Here is a 17,438-nt window from a genome sequence, read left to right as displayed (position 1 = left end):
CTTGAAAATGAAAATAATTAAATTCAGACAATAATTATGTTAAATGTTGAATTTTTGGAATATTACATAATAGTTTATAATAATTTTTTGAAATCTATAACGAAATTTATGATTAATCAATTACTCACTACTAACATATTATATTAAAAAGTGATATACGGAGGTGCCTCTAATATATATTTAGTACGTTCGCCTTTGGTATTCGTTTGAATACAATTAATTCGAAACATGGTCTACCGTTATACATAAGAGAAAATTACTACTTTCTTTTTTAATATCGATTTACATCTCTACCGAAGAACATGCCCTTTTTGTCGATATCGACATCTCTAATAACTCGCAATTGCAGAGAGGTATAAGCCGGCAGACCACTTTCATGTTGTTTTATCTCATTAGAGCAGTTCCACACGTGTACTGATAAATTTTAGATTTTTTTCAAATAAAATTATTAATATCATCTTTAATTTATATATTGAAGTTTATTATTTTCGCTCCCAATTATAGTGAGATTATATACACGTATATATCGAGACGAGTAGTCTTTACTGACTAGTTACAACTAGGACTAGGCAGATATTGAGGTTTGCAGTAAATTGGAAAATGAGAACAATTCCTAGCTTTCGGGAAACTTTTTTCCCATCATCAGGAAGACTACAATATATAACAACTATTAATAATTTGCAGGAATTATTCTTCACATAAGTATTAATATTTATATTTAAAATATTACTTACGTTTTAGTTGAAGATAGTTTTAATTGGTCACCATTGCGAATCAATAATATCGTATGAGATATCCATTACTACTTCATTATTGTAAAGTGAAATGAAACATCAAAGTTGATTTGTTAAAAGTACATAGCTTTATTAAAAATATGTAATTTCTAATTTCGGCTACAACTTATTCGACTAACATGGATAGACTTGCTCATTTTCAAATTTGCTCCAAACCTCAACATCTTTCTAGTCCTTCCTATATATAACACTAATTTTGGTCACTATAAATTCATAATTTAGCAATTACAACTTGTACAATTGATAGATTATGAGATGAATATGAAATCTGTTTGAACCATACAAAATAGAAATGTCATCAAATAGCAGACAGAAATAGGAGTCTACGAGCTTAAAACCAAACAATCTGAAAACTTGTTCAAGCAGTGATTACAGCTTTGAGCTCGAATGTCATAAGATACAAGCTGGTCTGGAAATACCTGGACAAGTTAAATAAGCTAGGTAAGAAGAGTAAAGTCACCCTCCAAAGGTTTCCGCGACATATTGGAGTGGAGGGAAATGAAATAGCAGACAGACTAACGAAAGTAGTGGCAGAACTTTTCATAGGATCTGGAACTTTTTGTGGAATCGGCTATAGAATTATCGAGAAAACATTAGAAAAGAAGGTACAAAAAAAAAACAAAAAATCTATTGCATCAACCAACGAAGAATAATCCACAAATACTCAATGAACATCTGAAAACGCAAGGTTTAACAGAGAGTGCAGCTTGCAGATTCTGTTACGTAGGGGAAGAAACCTCTATCCACATTCTCTCGAAGTGTGACAGACTACGGAGCTCCAAAGCGTATGAACATTGAGATCTTTGGCAGTCAAGGCCACCCCCCATCCTGAAATTTCTGAAAGTAGAGGGATTAATAGATTAGCTGCAAACATTGAGCATCCTCAGTGTCGCAGCCAGGAAAGGGGGCACGATAGCTCCTGGGAATCATAGTGCAAAAGACATTCTGAATCACAGCTTATATATACCAACAATAGAAACCTTTTTTTCAATCCTTAACAAATGATAAATTTCTCGTTTTTGTATGTAAAACATTTTGAAAATTCTTTTTGTTTTCACTCTGTTTCAAGGATTTTCGAATTTTTGTAATTAAATGTCTGTTTTGTTGATATACAGTGGGTTGTTTATGCATTATTTTATCGTATTGATAAATTTTTAATATAACTTCTAAATTTTAAAATGTTTGTCCTATGTAAACAGTGTCACAATTATTAAAAGGAACCTCATATATGTAATTCCTAGTTTTATTTTTTTTTGTTACTAGTTGGGTACACAGTTTTGTTTATTCACTCATTATAATATATCTTAATCCTTTTTTTACAACTTCTTATTTACAGTCTAATACATGTTTTCGCAGTATCGGCTATTGTTCTCCATTTCTTGCTATCTTGCATCTATCTGTTCCAGCCACGTACTCCTAGACTTTGCATATCTTGTTCAATCTGATCTTCCCATCTAGTTTTTGGTTTTCCTAGTTATCTTTTTCGTTCGGTCTCCGTGCTGTAATTTTCCTTATTTTCTGTCGTTTTCTTCATTTTTTCAATGTAACCGTACCATCATAATATTTTTGATTTAATTGTGTTTACTACATCCTTATTTTCTAATATTTTCTATATTTCATAGATCATAAAACCTCCATACCAATTATTAACAATATTCACTGGACCCTAAATTTTCCTAAATATTCTCAGTTTCAATTTGTTGATTTTGTCATTTCATTCCACTTCTGTCGATTTTTATTTATTTTCTAATATTGTTTCGTTATTTATATCTTCTTCTTTTTACTCACTTTTCCGCTAATAAATCTTTGAAATACCGACTCCAATCTTTTTCTTTAAAATTTGTTGTAGTTCGATTTCTATTTTGTTTCTTTATATATTATTACAATTTCACATTATTTTTATTATCATTTTTCACGCTTTTTTTATTATATTTGTATTTATTTTTTATATTTTTCATATAGATCATATAGCATTTCAAGATAGCTTCTTTCCATCTTCAATTTTTAAATTTCTTTAATTTTTAATTATATACATATCTGATCAAATAATCAATTGTTTTTCCTTGTATCTTTTATACGCTGCATTTATAACACTCTTTTTTATCTCTTTCCTTTCTTCATCAATATTATACTATTTTTAGTTGCTTCTCCTCTCTGTATTCGTCTTCACTCCTTTACGGTTTCTGCACTTTTCATTTTCTGTTTTTTATCGTCTTGTTCTCTATATTTAACATTATTAATGTCAATACGATTATAAGTCTGTTCCTATGTATGATCTTACATCTAGTAATTTCTTTTCGTTATTAAGATGTGATCTATTTGGTTCACCGTTGTAAACACTAGTATCATCCATAATTTCAACATATTTGCACTAAACTGCAATTTATAAATTCCAAGTAAGATTGAGGACACAGAATCGGATCACCTCTTATCAATGAACGAATAATCACTCTACCCTACCCCTATAATGTGTGTTCTCCATCTATATCTGTCCTCCTAGTCACCGTCCTCTAAATCTCTATTCCTCCTGGTCCGGTCCTGGTCCGCTGTTTACATAGGACAGTCATCTCAATATTTAGAAAATAGATTGTATTATATATTAACTTATCAATACAATAAAAACAATAAACAAACTACGAATTAACACAAAAAACTTTGAAAATCCTTCCAAAAGAGTACAATAAATAGAAGAAAAACCAAGTTTTAAGAAATGGTTTGTAAACTTGGGAACGAGAAAGCTACCAATGACAAAAGAAACCTAAAAAAGTTGAACAAAATTTTAGATTCTGCTTTATAAATTTCAATAGAACTCTGAATAATTTTAATGAGGGTTACTTATCTCTTGTGTTATGACCATTAAGGAATGATCATTTTTTTTAGTGAAGTTGAAACAAATTTTTATTTTTGGTTGTGATCTATTGTTTGGTATAAATATGCAACTTGTAAATGTCAAATTATATTTTGTGTATACTGTAAACATAGTATACTCATTAATTTTATCATTGTACTTATATATATTCGAAACCTACCTTTCACAATTTCAACAGACTTTCATCCACAAAAATTTGAAAAAAACTATGCCTCTATTAAAAATTCGAAATTTTCTAAATACATTCAGTATTCAATATCTGGCCTTATTGAAATTCATAATGTTTGGATTCGTAGTTAGTTTTTTTAATATCTTTATAAAAACGTTCCAACTTTAGAAACAAAACAAGATAGGTAGGCTTTCAAACAGCAGTTTCTCTATATATCTTTACAGGTTTATCAATATTTTCCAAGTAAATATAGCGAGTAACCGAGGCGGCATCCATAATGTCCTCTACTTTCTTGACATCCATCACGCTTTCACTGTTGTGTTGAGTTAAATGTAAGCCTAATTGTGGAGTAAATATGAAAAAATATTTTAGTCACGACTAATCAAATTCACAGAATAGCGCACAACTCTACAGAAAAACACAAAAAAATTAGAAAAATTATATAAAATAAAAAATATAACTGGTAGCTGAAATTCGGCGGAACTTCGGCAATAGATACCTAACACTGGTCTGCAACGAATGCTCTTTTAAATAAAAATATATCAAGAGCTTAACATATTACCACATATATATTTTTAATACCTTGATACTCTCTTTTTTTATGAGTCATTCTTTCACTTATGCCTGTTTCATATCTATGCTGTTCCATTCGATTTGGTTCATTTTCGATAGAAACCGGAAACGAATGGAACATTTCCACACATTCACGGTGTTTCGTTTTTTTCTGCAAGAAATGATGTAATTTATCAAAATGTATATGTACTTTAAATAAATGTCATTGTTTATTGTCCTAGTTCTCGAATAGTTTTTTTTAATTATCCTCAAGATAGCAGGTGAGTTTACCAAGATAAGGGGGTTGGAGAAAAATACAGAATCTGTAGGAGTTTTGTTAAGATCTCCAATTTTTCAAGGATTTGAGGGAAGTGAGAACCATGCCATTCTGTCATTCATAATGACAGGCTGTAATGAAAATGTCTAGCAAGTTAGTACATCGAGTATTTCCTCAATTTTATCCAGAGATTTATGAAAAACTCACCTTATTGTGTATAATTTAAATGATCTATTTCTGGATTTGGGACTCTCAAAATCAAAGATTCAATTTTTTGGGTCAAGATTAAAATAATGGAATGTTTAAATGAAAATGCGAGAGTCTCTTATTTTTGTAAGCAACTAGAAGACTCTATTTCACCAAATGATTTGTTATTTTGTAATGTTGCTAAACTGAAGGCTTAGAGAAATGGCAAATTTCTATTGATTAATCCAAAATCAGTTTAAAAGATGTGTTATTTCACAACGGCAATCCATACCCTTCTCCCCCCCTCGCACATGCTACAAATATGAAATAAAATTATTATGGAGCTTTTGTTGTACTCCCCTCATGTGTATTGCCGTTGATACTTGTCATAACCAAAATTAACCCACACTGAGTTGGTTTTGTGTTGTTAGAGTTTTAAAATTGTTTAAAATGAATAACAAAATTAATTGTAACGTAGTAAACAACTACTAGTTAGTACTAGTTTTTGTTGAACAATCAAAGTCTAAAAAATAATAAATCTGAAAAGGCGAGGTGAATGAATCTGGACTAGTAGTTTAAAAAATAATTGTGCTACTAACTTCGCCTCCGCATGAAGTTTTGAAGATGTGGACAATGAGATTATAGCTACCCTACCTACTGTCGATTCCGTCGAAGAATTCTTTCTAGATGTGAACAATGCAAAAGAAAAAATATGCACCGTACAAGGTGAAACTTTCGCATATTTCAAAATCTCTGCCACATAGTGTAACCGACACGCAGTTAAATAAAGTAACAAACAATAGAAATTTGGAGATTATGGAGGACGAAACGGATGATAATGATGGATTAAACAGGTTCAGGAAAAAGCATCAGCCATGATATCCGAAAGGAACAATGAATTAGATTGAAGAGCGACTCTTACCAGGAAGAAAATGGAAAATATGAAGACGGTGGAGAGGCAATGAAGAACTTTTAGTTAAAATAAAGTTTTCTCCCAATAATCTTTAAAAGCTAGGTCTAATGGAAAATTCAGTGAAAGCCATTAATAAGAATGGGAGACATCCAAGAAAAACTCAATTTTTGAAATTAAGCTGCCTGCTCAGAAAAATGGCATGACCGCTTTTGTTAAAGTCTGTCGTAATTTTCTTGAAAACCAAAAAAAACTAGAAGGTAATCATACAAGAACTTTTGTCTTAAGCGTTAAATTACATCACTTGCAATTCATTTTTTGGAATCTCTCTTAGATTTCTATCCTAAGAATTTAGGAGCGGTATCTGATAAGCACGGTGTATGATTTCATTAGAATATATGAGAGGAGCTATAACGGAAAATGATTGGAAGTAATACTTGGCAATTTTGGGCGGTTGATTCGTCTTGAAACTAGAAAATGAAAAGAAAACAAACAACGAAATAATATAAACAATGTGTAATTACATTGTCTTATGATTTTTAATGTTTTTCGTGTGATTATATGTAATGTTTTGTCCTAATTATCAAAACAATGATTTAATTTTCAAACAAAAAATTGTTTTCTTCAAACATTCCTCTACAAAAATATATACGTGGTACATATTCCTTAAAACCAAGTTTCTATTGAAAAATATCATATCTAAAATGATCTTATACAATAATAAGGGTAGCAAAAATTTTTTTGTAGACCAGTGTAATTATTTTAATTTGTCTTTCTTTGATTCACAGTAATATCCAATTGTTATCACTATCAAATATATTGAGCCGTGGTAAATATTATTCAAAAGTTTAAATAGTATTCCATAGAAATCTAATATGGCACATCGCAAAAAAAAATTATTAAACGAAAATATGCCAAATATATTCCAATATTATACGGTGCGGATATTAAGTCTTACCCCGTCAATTTTCATTTAATGGAGATGTTTTATAATATACAAAAAATTGCCACTCCTTCAACCCCATACTCTTGACAACTATCCCCTCAGATTTGTTCAAGTGGTGTTGTGCTATACTTCGTAGGAAAGGGTTTTAAGAGCAGAATTAGAAAATGTACATTTTTTAAATTTTGGATAAAACTATTAATTAATAAAAATTATTAAAATATAAGATAACAATTCTTTGAAATAAAAAGGGCTACATTTATTTCCTAGTAGGAGTAGATCCTTTGTTTCATTACCTCCCTAACCTTTTGTAGTTTGAATATCAATCCTATAACATTCTTCCATTATTTTTTTACCGAGTTCAGCAAGTGCTGTCGAATGGCTCACATACACTTTGGATGTAAGATAACCCATAGGTAAAAATCTACAGAAGTCAGATCTGGTGAGCTCGGTGGCCATTCAATGAATCCACGGTTCTGCTAAAACGAGTTTGCCCAAAAATATTCGATCAATGACAACGAAATAATTGACTTGAATTTAATCATGACGTCAATAGTTCCTTGAAGCTTAAAATTTCAATTGATTTTGGTCAAAATGGCTGACCTTCATCTAGAGGATTTGCAGGCCCTAGATTCCAAAAATATACATTTGATTTGGCGCGAGTTGAAAAAAAAACGGGTTAAAGAGGAAATAGAGAAGTTGGAAGTGGTGATTGGCATTAATATCATCCCTATTGGATGGCAAAGTAGCTCAAGCCATTACAAATACGAAGTCTGTAAGTGCCTGCTACATATGTAATGCTTTACCTTGGGAAATTAACGACCTAACAAAAATCCAACAAAACTCGAATTTGGGTCTCTCCATTACACGCCACAATCAAGTGAATGGAATACATCCTTCACATTGCCTACAACAAAAATTTTGAAAAATTAATGGCTAAAAAAGACACATAAGTAATGAACGAAAAGGAAAAGAAACGTATTCAACAAGAGTTTCTTAAGAAAGTCGACTTTGTTTACGAGTTTACATAGTTACGAATCTTCAAATAATAACAACACTGCACGATGTCTTTTCAATAATTGCAATGCCACAGGTACTATAACTGAAGTTGAAGAAACTCTAATTCATCAGATCGTTGCCATACTGGAAGTAATAAATAGCAATGCAATGATTGACCCAGAAACATTCAAGCTGTTAAAAGAAACAGCAGAGATGCCACGGCGCATAAAATTTTATTGCATGGAGTTGAAATAGTATATTCGATAGTCGATTCTCCCAGTCGGTATATTGTAAGAAAGTAGGAATAAGAATTACAAGACTTACAAGGTTCAGAAACTCGCGGAAAATATCTCGTATATCTACCAACGAAGATATGTTCCAAAAGCTATTGGAGACTTCGGTTCCTTTTATAACGAACATGAGACCTGAACCAAAGAAAAGACATCTGGACCTCGGTGATGCAGCTAGGGAACTGTTAATCTAATTTCCTTGAATATGAAATCGCAAGTTTCTTTTCACATTGAACAACGTTTAACTTTGATTTTCTAGTTTTATTATTTACAAAATTCTCCAAAAATAATATCCTGAGTGAATTCTTCTGCATTGTTTCTAACTACATCATTAATTACAGAGACTATTTGTGTCTTTAATAGGTTAAGATATGTTTCTCCCGTTGAATTTTCGTCGGTAAAGATAGGGACTGCTATGCCTGCCCAAACGTTTAATTTATTTGGAAATTGAGTATGATACTCTCGAAACATTCGAAGGTTTTCAGTCAGACAAATATCTGATGTTTTGTCGTTGTACATGACTATTTAAATAAAATATAGCTTTATCAGAAAAACAAATGTCTTGAGTAATTTGGATCTTGCGAAATACTATTATCAATAGTTTTACAATATTGCAGTCGTTGATCTTGATCCCCACTTGTCAATTCATGCGTCATTTTCAATTTATATAGATAAAATTTTTGGATTGTTAAAATGTTTAAAACGCTTCTGTGACTTACTTCGCATTTGCTAGCAAAGTTTCTATTTGAACTGGATGGATTTACTACAAAATAGCCAAAACATCTGCTTGTTTTTCCTCGGACACCTTTTTTTCTACCAACCCGTTTCTTGTTTTCTATAGAACCAGTTTCAAAAATTTTGTGACAAATAGTCTATAGTAATATCGATCAATTGGACGATCTGGAAAACGTTCAATTAATATTCTCAGACTTCATGGTAGTTACGGCCTGCTTTACTAAATATTAGAGATGCTTAACATTTTTCTGCTAAACCATTCTCATTGTTGTGGATAATAAAGTCACCAAATTGCAAGTGCTAATTTCACTTTACTCTTGTCAATATTATCAACAATAAATTATCAAGACACACTAAGATTTTTAAAAAAGTGTTCTAGCTACCGTAGGATTAAAAAATATAAAAATATTTATTCGAAGAAAATAGATCGTTATAAGCGTTCAACAATCGAAATTAGATAATTTTTGTTGTATCGACCAAAATTAAAGCAAATCCAGTGTAAAGTTTTTGTATTTGTGATTGAAGCAAAGTTTGATACATTTTTGAGTTCTGCTTTTCAAACCCTTTCCAACGAAGTATGGCACGACCTCCTTTACTATATAAAAAATTGACGTGTTTAGGATTTTTCATTTGTCTAAAATAACGGAGATTTCTAAGGTGAGGGAAGACTTAATATCTGCACCGTAGAGAAAAAGCTTGGATGTCATTGACTTAACAATTGATGTTTATTTATTAGTTCTTATACACTATCGCGTGTTACTACATTCAATTTTCCTATAAATTTTAAAGCTGGTTTGGAAAGCAAATATGTGACAACATAAGTTATTGTGTTTTAAGCACAATACTCACAATTGTCTTGTACAAGATTTGTTTTTAGAATAGCATATAAAACCAGGGTTGTTATTTTGTACAAAAAACGGACACAATTGAATTTTTTTAGCAGCTCAAAATACATGTCTATATTATATTATATACATACGAAAATACCATAAATGGTTATTTTTTTCTCATTTGGCTTTGAAAAAATATATAGGGATCAAAGTCAAAGACATGGTAATGTTTAGCAAGGATTGAAGAAACTTTTTTGTGTATACGGTTTCCGAATTTTTGGGAACATGCTCCTTAGCATTCAAATTAACTAAAGCAATAAGTTTGTCTGAAGCATTTGATAACCTTATCAACTACACCGTTATGGCTCAATACAAGAGATGTAGGTATTTTTTGTGGAAGGGAAAATCTTTAAAAGAGATCTCGGTATTCTGGAATTGCGAGGATATGTGGAATTTTTACCCACTAACCCCCCCCCTCTCCTTGCTTATCAACAGGACTTATTTTGGTTTCTTTACTAAATCTTTCTGTTTTTAATGTATTATTTATGTAACCATATTAGATACAGCTTTCTATACTTCCTCGCTAGTTATCATTTTATGAACAATATTTTCTGATTAAAATAAGATTCTGATTTTTTGTATGGTTGTTCTAAGTAGTATCTTTCACTTCAGGACAATAAGGACACATTGGTGAGCCTGAAATTTTGAAACTGAAAATATGCCATGAAACATCCATTTCCTGTGAGTAGATGTATCACGTGATAATTTACACATCCGTGTTTTCTAATGAGCCAAATTTTAATATTAGGGATTAATGTTTTTGTACAGCTACCTTTGTCTGTCATACTGTCCCCTCGTCTTTGGTAACTTTCCATGGATATCTCATTCTTCTTTATTTTAGTTAAATTATCTTCCCCATAGGTCAAGCATCTTTCCCACACCATTAGGTCTATAGGTATCAAGTAAGCCAGTAGTACTAACTACTGCTTCCGCTGATACTGTTCGAAAGGCGCTGCAGATTCTATTGGATAGTTTTCTTTGAATTATCCTAGACAGTTGCCGTATTTTTGGAATATTAGTGCATGAGACCAACATGATTGAGTGACCGTATTGAAGAATTTTCGATACAGAACTAGGACCATTGGTATTTTGCATTAAGAAGTACAAGTCTATCGCAGACGTCTCAGGTTTTTTGCAGGTATTCAAAATATGGAAATCCCTCGTCTACGCAGACTCCAAGATCTTATTTCTGATTTAGTTGCGACATGTATGTTTTTTACTTCTATTGTCACCTGCCAAACTGCCCTACGATCGATCATGAGTACAGCTTCAGTCTTTTCTATACTCCGATAACCTATGCATTGCAATATATGTCAAGATAACCAGTAATTCTTCTGATGCTCCGGTGACCACAACTGCAAGATCATCAGCATAACCAATAAAAGTGACGTTATGTGGTATCCTCAGATTGGGGATTTTATTATAATAGAAGTTGAATCTAAAATGGATCATTGTAGTAGTCCACATGTGATGCTCTCGCCCAATCAGGCGCTCTCTATCATGAATCGACGAGAGAGTGATATCAATTAAATCATTATAGTTTAAAAAACAGAAAAACACGCTTTGGTTATAGCTTACTTTAAAAATTATTCTCAACTTTTTAGTGGATGTGCTTTAAAAGAGTGTTTTTTAGTTTTTCAAACTATATTTATCATAAGCTGTAATTAGTATTTAAAGAAAAACCGAATCATCCAAGAACTAAGTGCTGATTTTACATTTAATTGCCACTAACTTCTAGTATCTAGCACCTATTTGCTGCTTGTTTTAAAATGAACAGTACAGTAGATTTGAAGTTTGATTCGGTTCTACTCGATTTTTTAAAGTTTTGATAGACCAGAGTCTTAGTTAGCTCAGCGGTACAATACAAAGGTCCATAGTTCGAACCTGCTAAATCACATACTTTTTTATTTTAATTTATGACCAGAATATTTTTATTTATTTAGGAAGAAAGACTGACAACATAAGGCAACATTTTGATCAAAATGTATTTTCCAAAATGCTTAAAAGCAGTAAAAATTAGTGGAGTAGTAATAATAGCATAATAAGGATCTGAGAGTCTAGATGATGATGTAATTGGAAAAAAAAACTTATATTGAAAATGATAATGAATTTCAAGATAAAATTTAAATGACACTATCTTTATGAAGACTGCCGAAGCATAACGCAATTCATGAAATGTCTTCTGGAAACCTCAACGATATGAAGAAAACATTGGCTTTTGTCTACAAATTGTAACAATAAAGCATTACTCTTTCTCTCTCTCTTATTATGTCACTGCAGAATTTTTTTATTCCAGTAATGTACCATTCAGTCATTCCAATTAAAAAAAGAACTTTTTCACTATTAAGACCATGATATACTCCTCCCATTACGAAAAAAGTGGGTGTTGAATTATTGGATAAAGTCCATGTACGAAAGAGTTAAAAAACGATTGAAAGGTAAAAGTGTAACATTAATCGAAGATGAGTGATTGGAGTTGAGAAAGCTGAACAAAAGTTCGGATGTAAGTAAAAAGTTTTTTTAGCTACAATGACGCTAAAATGACAAAACTGGGGAAATATTTACAGAAAAATAAGAAAGATATTCACAATAATCAAGACATTTGCATTAACAATATTCTGAAACAAAGAATAGAGGTCGGTAAATTTTTTCGTAATCACCACGTTGCTAAATGTCATCAAGAAAAACAATAAAATTCAAAATTGCGTCAGCTTCCTGGCTGTAACAGCCGGCTGGATTTTCATTATAGAGAATATTGGTTTGGCAAAGGAAGCTGAGTATTCAATCAAACATCTTAAATTAATAAATTGTGTGTACAAGGTTCAATTAGAAAATTTTTAAATATTTGATGTATACTTGAATTCTTAAATTAAAAGAAAGCTCGTTATTACATCGCTACGAAAGACTTTATGTTAAAAGTGTTATAGAAACCCTCACCTGTATAGAGTAGAAAGTGGTTTCAAAAAATATGACCAATAAAAAGTTATGTGAATTTGCCTAAACTTCACGCATAACTTCATCAGCAAGTATTTAGCAGATATTTTTCAACTTCAGTTACATACAAACTAAGTTGAAAGAAAAGGAACAATGTTGTGGATATAAAATGAGCATAATTGCTGAGGAACATCAGATTATATTTAACATTTTGCTACTGCCTCTGAATTTTATTTTTCACTACCTACCATTAGGTAAGTAAGTATAAATTATCAAAAAATACCAATATATACATGTTACTATAGAATCAATTTTGGATATAACGAATTCCTTGATTTAACGAATTTTTTTAAATCCCCCTAGAACTTTTTCTATATAACGAATTTTCTTATCCAGAACCTCAATATAGCGAATTTAACTGCTAGTTTATTGAACAGTATGCGTCTTTGTTTCCATATATGCAATTAAAGCAAAAAACATAACATCTTGTCCAGACATGAACGTTTGGTCACAGAAGTCTAGTCTAATTTTCAGTTCATTGCGTGTTTCAGTATCCGTGAACCGTGAAATTCGAAGAATTCGTCATTTTTTAATGATAATATAGCCATGAGTGGTGAACTAACCGCTTAAATCGTTAGCTTTGCGACAGTTTCAAACAAAAATTCGAATGTGGAGTAATTATGTATGTATAACATTTAATATTCATTAAATTTAAAATGTTGAGTTTTTGACTTTAATTCAGACTTAAAATAAAAAAATGTACGACTATATACGTTATGGCAAATAGAATGGAAGATTTATTTTATTTTCTATACATTTTATAATGCAGTATAAGCAAGTGCCTTTGAATCTCGATGTAACAAAATTTCACCACTCGGTGTAACGAATTTTTTGTTTGGTCTCTTGAGATTCGTTATATCGAGGCTTGACTGTGTAGGATAAACTGTCTCACAGTTAACCAGGATAAATAGTGAATCATTTCATATTTCTCCGATTCCGTTTCTTTTAAAGAAAGTGCAACTCAATAATAAGGACATGCATTAAACTTCGAAATAAATCATTTCAGATGTCACTATGCAGAGTGTCGTAGGAGACTGTGGGAAGCACTATTTCATTTGCGCATTCTAAGTAAATTATCAGACACATTTCACTGGAATTTTGTTACAACGTGGTTATTTAGTTTTGTGATTTCTTTGTGGCATTTAGTTAGGTAATTACTTCAGTGGAAGGAAACGGCAGAGCGACAGGTTGATATCGCCTAAAATTATTTTGTTTTCAATTTATATCTGATATAAAAGACGCTTGATCTAACACGTCATAATCTTAGGATAGAAAAGTAACAAAATCGACGGGTCTTGCTTATCCAACACTTGGCGCTATTTTTAAAACAGCAAAAACTACAGAGATACAGTTAAATTAACACCCAATTATGAAATGAATAGAATGTTTACGTCTGAAGAGGTAACATCCTTAATTAATTACGTGGTTCGATGGACACACCTTTTATAGTGTAACAAACATAGATTGCAGAAAGAAATGGCCAAGAGATCATTGCGAACATTTACATCCACAACATTCACCTAACCATTGTAGTTTGGCAAGGGCCTTCGTTTAATCGTGCTAATATGGAAGCATCTTTTGACAATTTACATAACGTGCACACAAAGATGTAGGTATGCCTATCTTTTGCTGACGGGTCTCGCATATTCAATCTCGACGAGACTTCCTTGACAACGGCACAATGCCCTAAATCTTGTATTTTGTTATTATTATACTGTTTAAAGGTCTGTGTATATTTTTTTTTAATTTATAATAAGTATATGAGTTTTAAGTTTTTGGAAGTAAATTAAGTTAATCCCAATAAAGCAAGAGTTTATCAAGCCATTTTTATAAGTTTTATTTAAAAAATGTGGCAGATATGCCAATAATAAAGTTAATGGTTTACGGTAGGAATAGTTCACCACCACATAGTTTTATTGGGTATTTTTTGTTTCTGAGATATGGTTTCATACATTTTTTTGTAATACAAAAATAAGGATAGATAATCGAAAACAAAACTCGACCAGTTTCAGGTGATTTATCATTTATAATCATTCCCAATTCTTAATTATTTTCAATATTTTGTTATGTAGATCTACATACTACACTTTACACCTGAATTTGGTAAGGTTTGGTTTAAAAGTTGAATATATTTTATTTTATAATGTTAATTTGTTTGCAATAGATAACATTGTTACAATAGTCGCTAATTAAGCAACAAATGTGTTTTTGATAGCAACACACTAATATAATACATTTGTGTTTAATCGATTTTGTTCAATTTTGTCCGATTTTGCCAGAACAATTGATTTGTCCGGATGGAAACAATTGGAAATAATCATTCAATTATTTCCCCCTGACTAAAATTAAATAACCCTTGTTTTAATAGGAGAAGTGAATGTTTCTTCAGTAATTTTTTCAAAATTCCACCGTCTTTCCTACAATGCAACACTGCAAGCATAAATTTTCTACAGCATCGCAAAAGATAAAATTTTATTAAAATCACACTATAGCACAGCAATTGATTTTCGTCCGAGTCCTATTCTTTCCTAATCTACATCGTTTCTTTTTATGGTCATTTTCTATAAAAATAGGAATATCTACAGTAGTATTTTTATGAATATTTTCGAAACAATCTTCCAAACGTTTTATACGAGTTTCTTCCTCAAACTCAAACCAATCTTCATCAGAAGAGCTATGATGACTTTGCAATCGATTCAACGATTCAGCGCGAGATGTGGGTATTAATTTTACACGAGCATACGCGTTTTTGGGTATCTCGGACATGGCTCTTGTTCTGAATATATTTTTAGGTTTATCCACATCGACATTCTCGGAGACTGACCTCTTCATTAGATGCGTCGATTTATCTAATTTCATTCGTATTATATTTTCCAATTTGGATTTTAATTGTAAAGGAGAAATAGATTCTGTCCTATCCATATGCAAAGGAGAATTACTGTGTGAATCAACACTTTCGGGGGTATACGGTTCGTGGGACAACATGTTTCTGGTGATTGGTTCTTGAAGCAATTTGGAATCGAGTTTGGGCAACTCCTGGAAGCTACTATTATTATATATACCCATATCTACTATATTTATTTCAACAGAAGCGTACATTGGATAACATTTGCAACTGTCAGGCAAGCAAGCAAAAGGTGCGTGTTCACAACATACATTTATACCTGCTTTTTCCTTGAGATTTATTCTGAGATATACTGGCTGGAAAAGTAAAAAAAATGGTTATAATATCAAATATTCAATAATATAAACTGTATAAATACAGGTGACTCACCCTGTATATAGCATGCCTTTGAATTTTTCAGAGCAAAATAGACAACATTATGAACAGTTTATAAGATATCTGTAGTAGATAATTGAATTTTTTTTTGTGGAAGGAAAATAAAAAATAGTAAAAAAACAGGTGTGTGATTTATTCCTGTTTTATTTATTCAAGGGTCACCTAACCGTTTTTACCAAAAGAACAACTGTGCAAACTAAATATATAAGAAAAGTAAATAATATATTATTTTCAAACATTCACATAAAATTCTAGCGAAATATATGATTAACATCAGCACTAAAAAATGTTGATGAAATTATTTAAATTACCTTGTGGTCACCCATGCAAGTTTTGATTCCCATAAGACCGTATTTTGTATCCGTGTCATTTTTTATAAGTTTCTTTGCACTTTTGCTTAACAACACTCGATCACACCAAGCCGGACATCTTGTCTGCATGTATATAGTACCATGTGAAATTTTTTCTTCAAATGGATAGGACGGTGGGAACTTAACTGGAAATTCCCATAAAGTATCTTCGAAAGCTTCACATTCCTTGTCAAAGGATTTGAGCTGAAAATTCTTATATTAATAGTATAACTGGAATTGAATCGGTAATACATATAGACAAAAACATTTTATCACTACTTAGACCCGTTGCATATAAATTTAATACGAGTGTTACTATTAAAGTTTTAAAATATAGCAACACTGATATGAATATATTAAACCTGACATTGCCTCATAAACTTGTTGTTATACGAATGCTATTTGAGTTGTTTACAGATACTTGAAACATTCATATTGGCTAAAAAATGGAATTAGATCATGAACATTTTGGTGTGATGATTTTCTATGAATTTTGACATGGTTAATCAGCTACAGTGTGCTGATCAACTCGCTTTGACTTTTCCTGGGTTTCCGAATTCAATCGAGGTCGTACTTTGGTACAGGATTAATTTCGTGGAGGTTGGTGCAAACATTCCATAAGATCGTAACAGGCGACGAATCAACCCAAAACTAATCAGCAATCGACTGTATGGGTCTTTCAAGACGAGCGAAATCCAAGTTCTTTTGGACTAATTGGACATGTCGCCACCGTTCCATTAGAGCCACGTAGAAACGTAAAAAGTTGACACACAGATGTGTTCGATAAAATGAGGGACACTAATCTCAGAAGAATTATTTTCCACCACGACACGACGACACATCAGTTCAAACAAAACGTTTTTGAACATTAAATTGATGAGTCATCCGCCATACAGTCCTTGTTTGGCACCGATGATTTCTTCTTATTCCCGCACATAAAACAGAAATTGTGAAATAGATTTCCAAATTCAAAATATATAGTTCTCATATACTTTTTTTATTTGCAAAAACAAAGCTAGCGGCACAAGCCCAGATAGAGATATGAACCCGAGTTTCAACTTTTTATGGAATGACGGAATCTCAAAAAAGTTAAAACTGTACTAAAACTAAAATTACATCTGTCTAAATAATAACGTATAATGCCGTCCAGTTTATAATGATTGGATTGCATTTAACAAATACTTTCTCGCATAAGATATA

At 31.5% G+C, this 17,438-nt stretch overlaps 1 protein-coding gene across 7 annotated transcripts in view; it reads right to left on the bottom strand.

The window, feature by feature from the left end:
- Positions 1-2,712: 2,712 nt before the first annotated feature.
- LOC130445909 (inositol polyphosphate-5-phosphatase A) overlaps positions 2,713-17,438 on the bottom strand; it is a 49,530-nt gene continuing 34,804 nt past the window's right edge. For 2 of the 7 annotated variants that reach the window (XM_056781800.1, XM_056781803.1), the window contains 2 exons: positions 16,200-16,442; positions 2,713-15,809 (listed from right to left, as the gene is read on the bottom strand). In XM_056781800.1, coding sequence (XP_056637778.1) covers positions 15,090-15,809; positions 16,200-16,442 — 963 coding nt within the window. In that variant the 3' untranslated portion in view covers positions 2,713-15,089. Of the gene's footprint in view, positions 16,443-17,438 lie in introns of all 7 variants that reach the window. The other 5 variants (XM_056781801.1, XM_056781802.1, XM_056781805.1 and 2 more) reach the window with 5 other exon arrangements.

Source organism: Diorhabda sublineata, chromosome 6 (assembly GCF_026230105.1).
Source record: "Diorhabda sublineata isolate icDioSubl1.1 chromosome 6, icDioSubl1.1, whole genome shotgun sequence".
Lineage (NCBI taxonomy): Eukaryota > Metazoa > Arthropoda > Insecta > Coleoptera > Chrysomelidae > Diorhabda > Diorhabda sublineata.
This window is presented reverse-complemented; position numbering and strand designations above follow the sequence as displayed.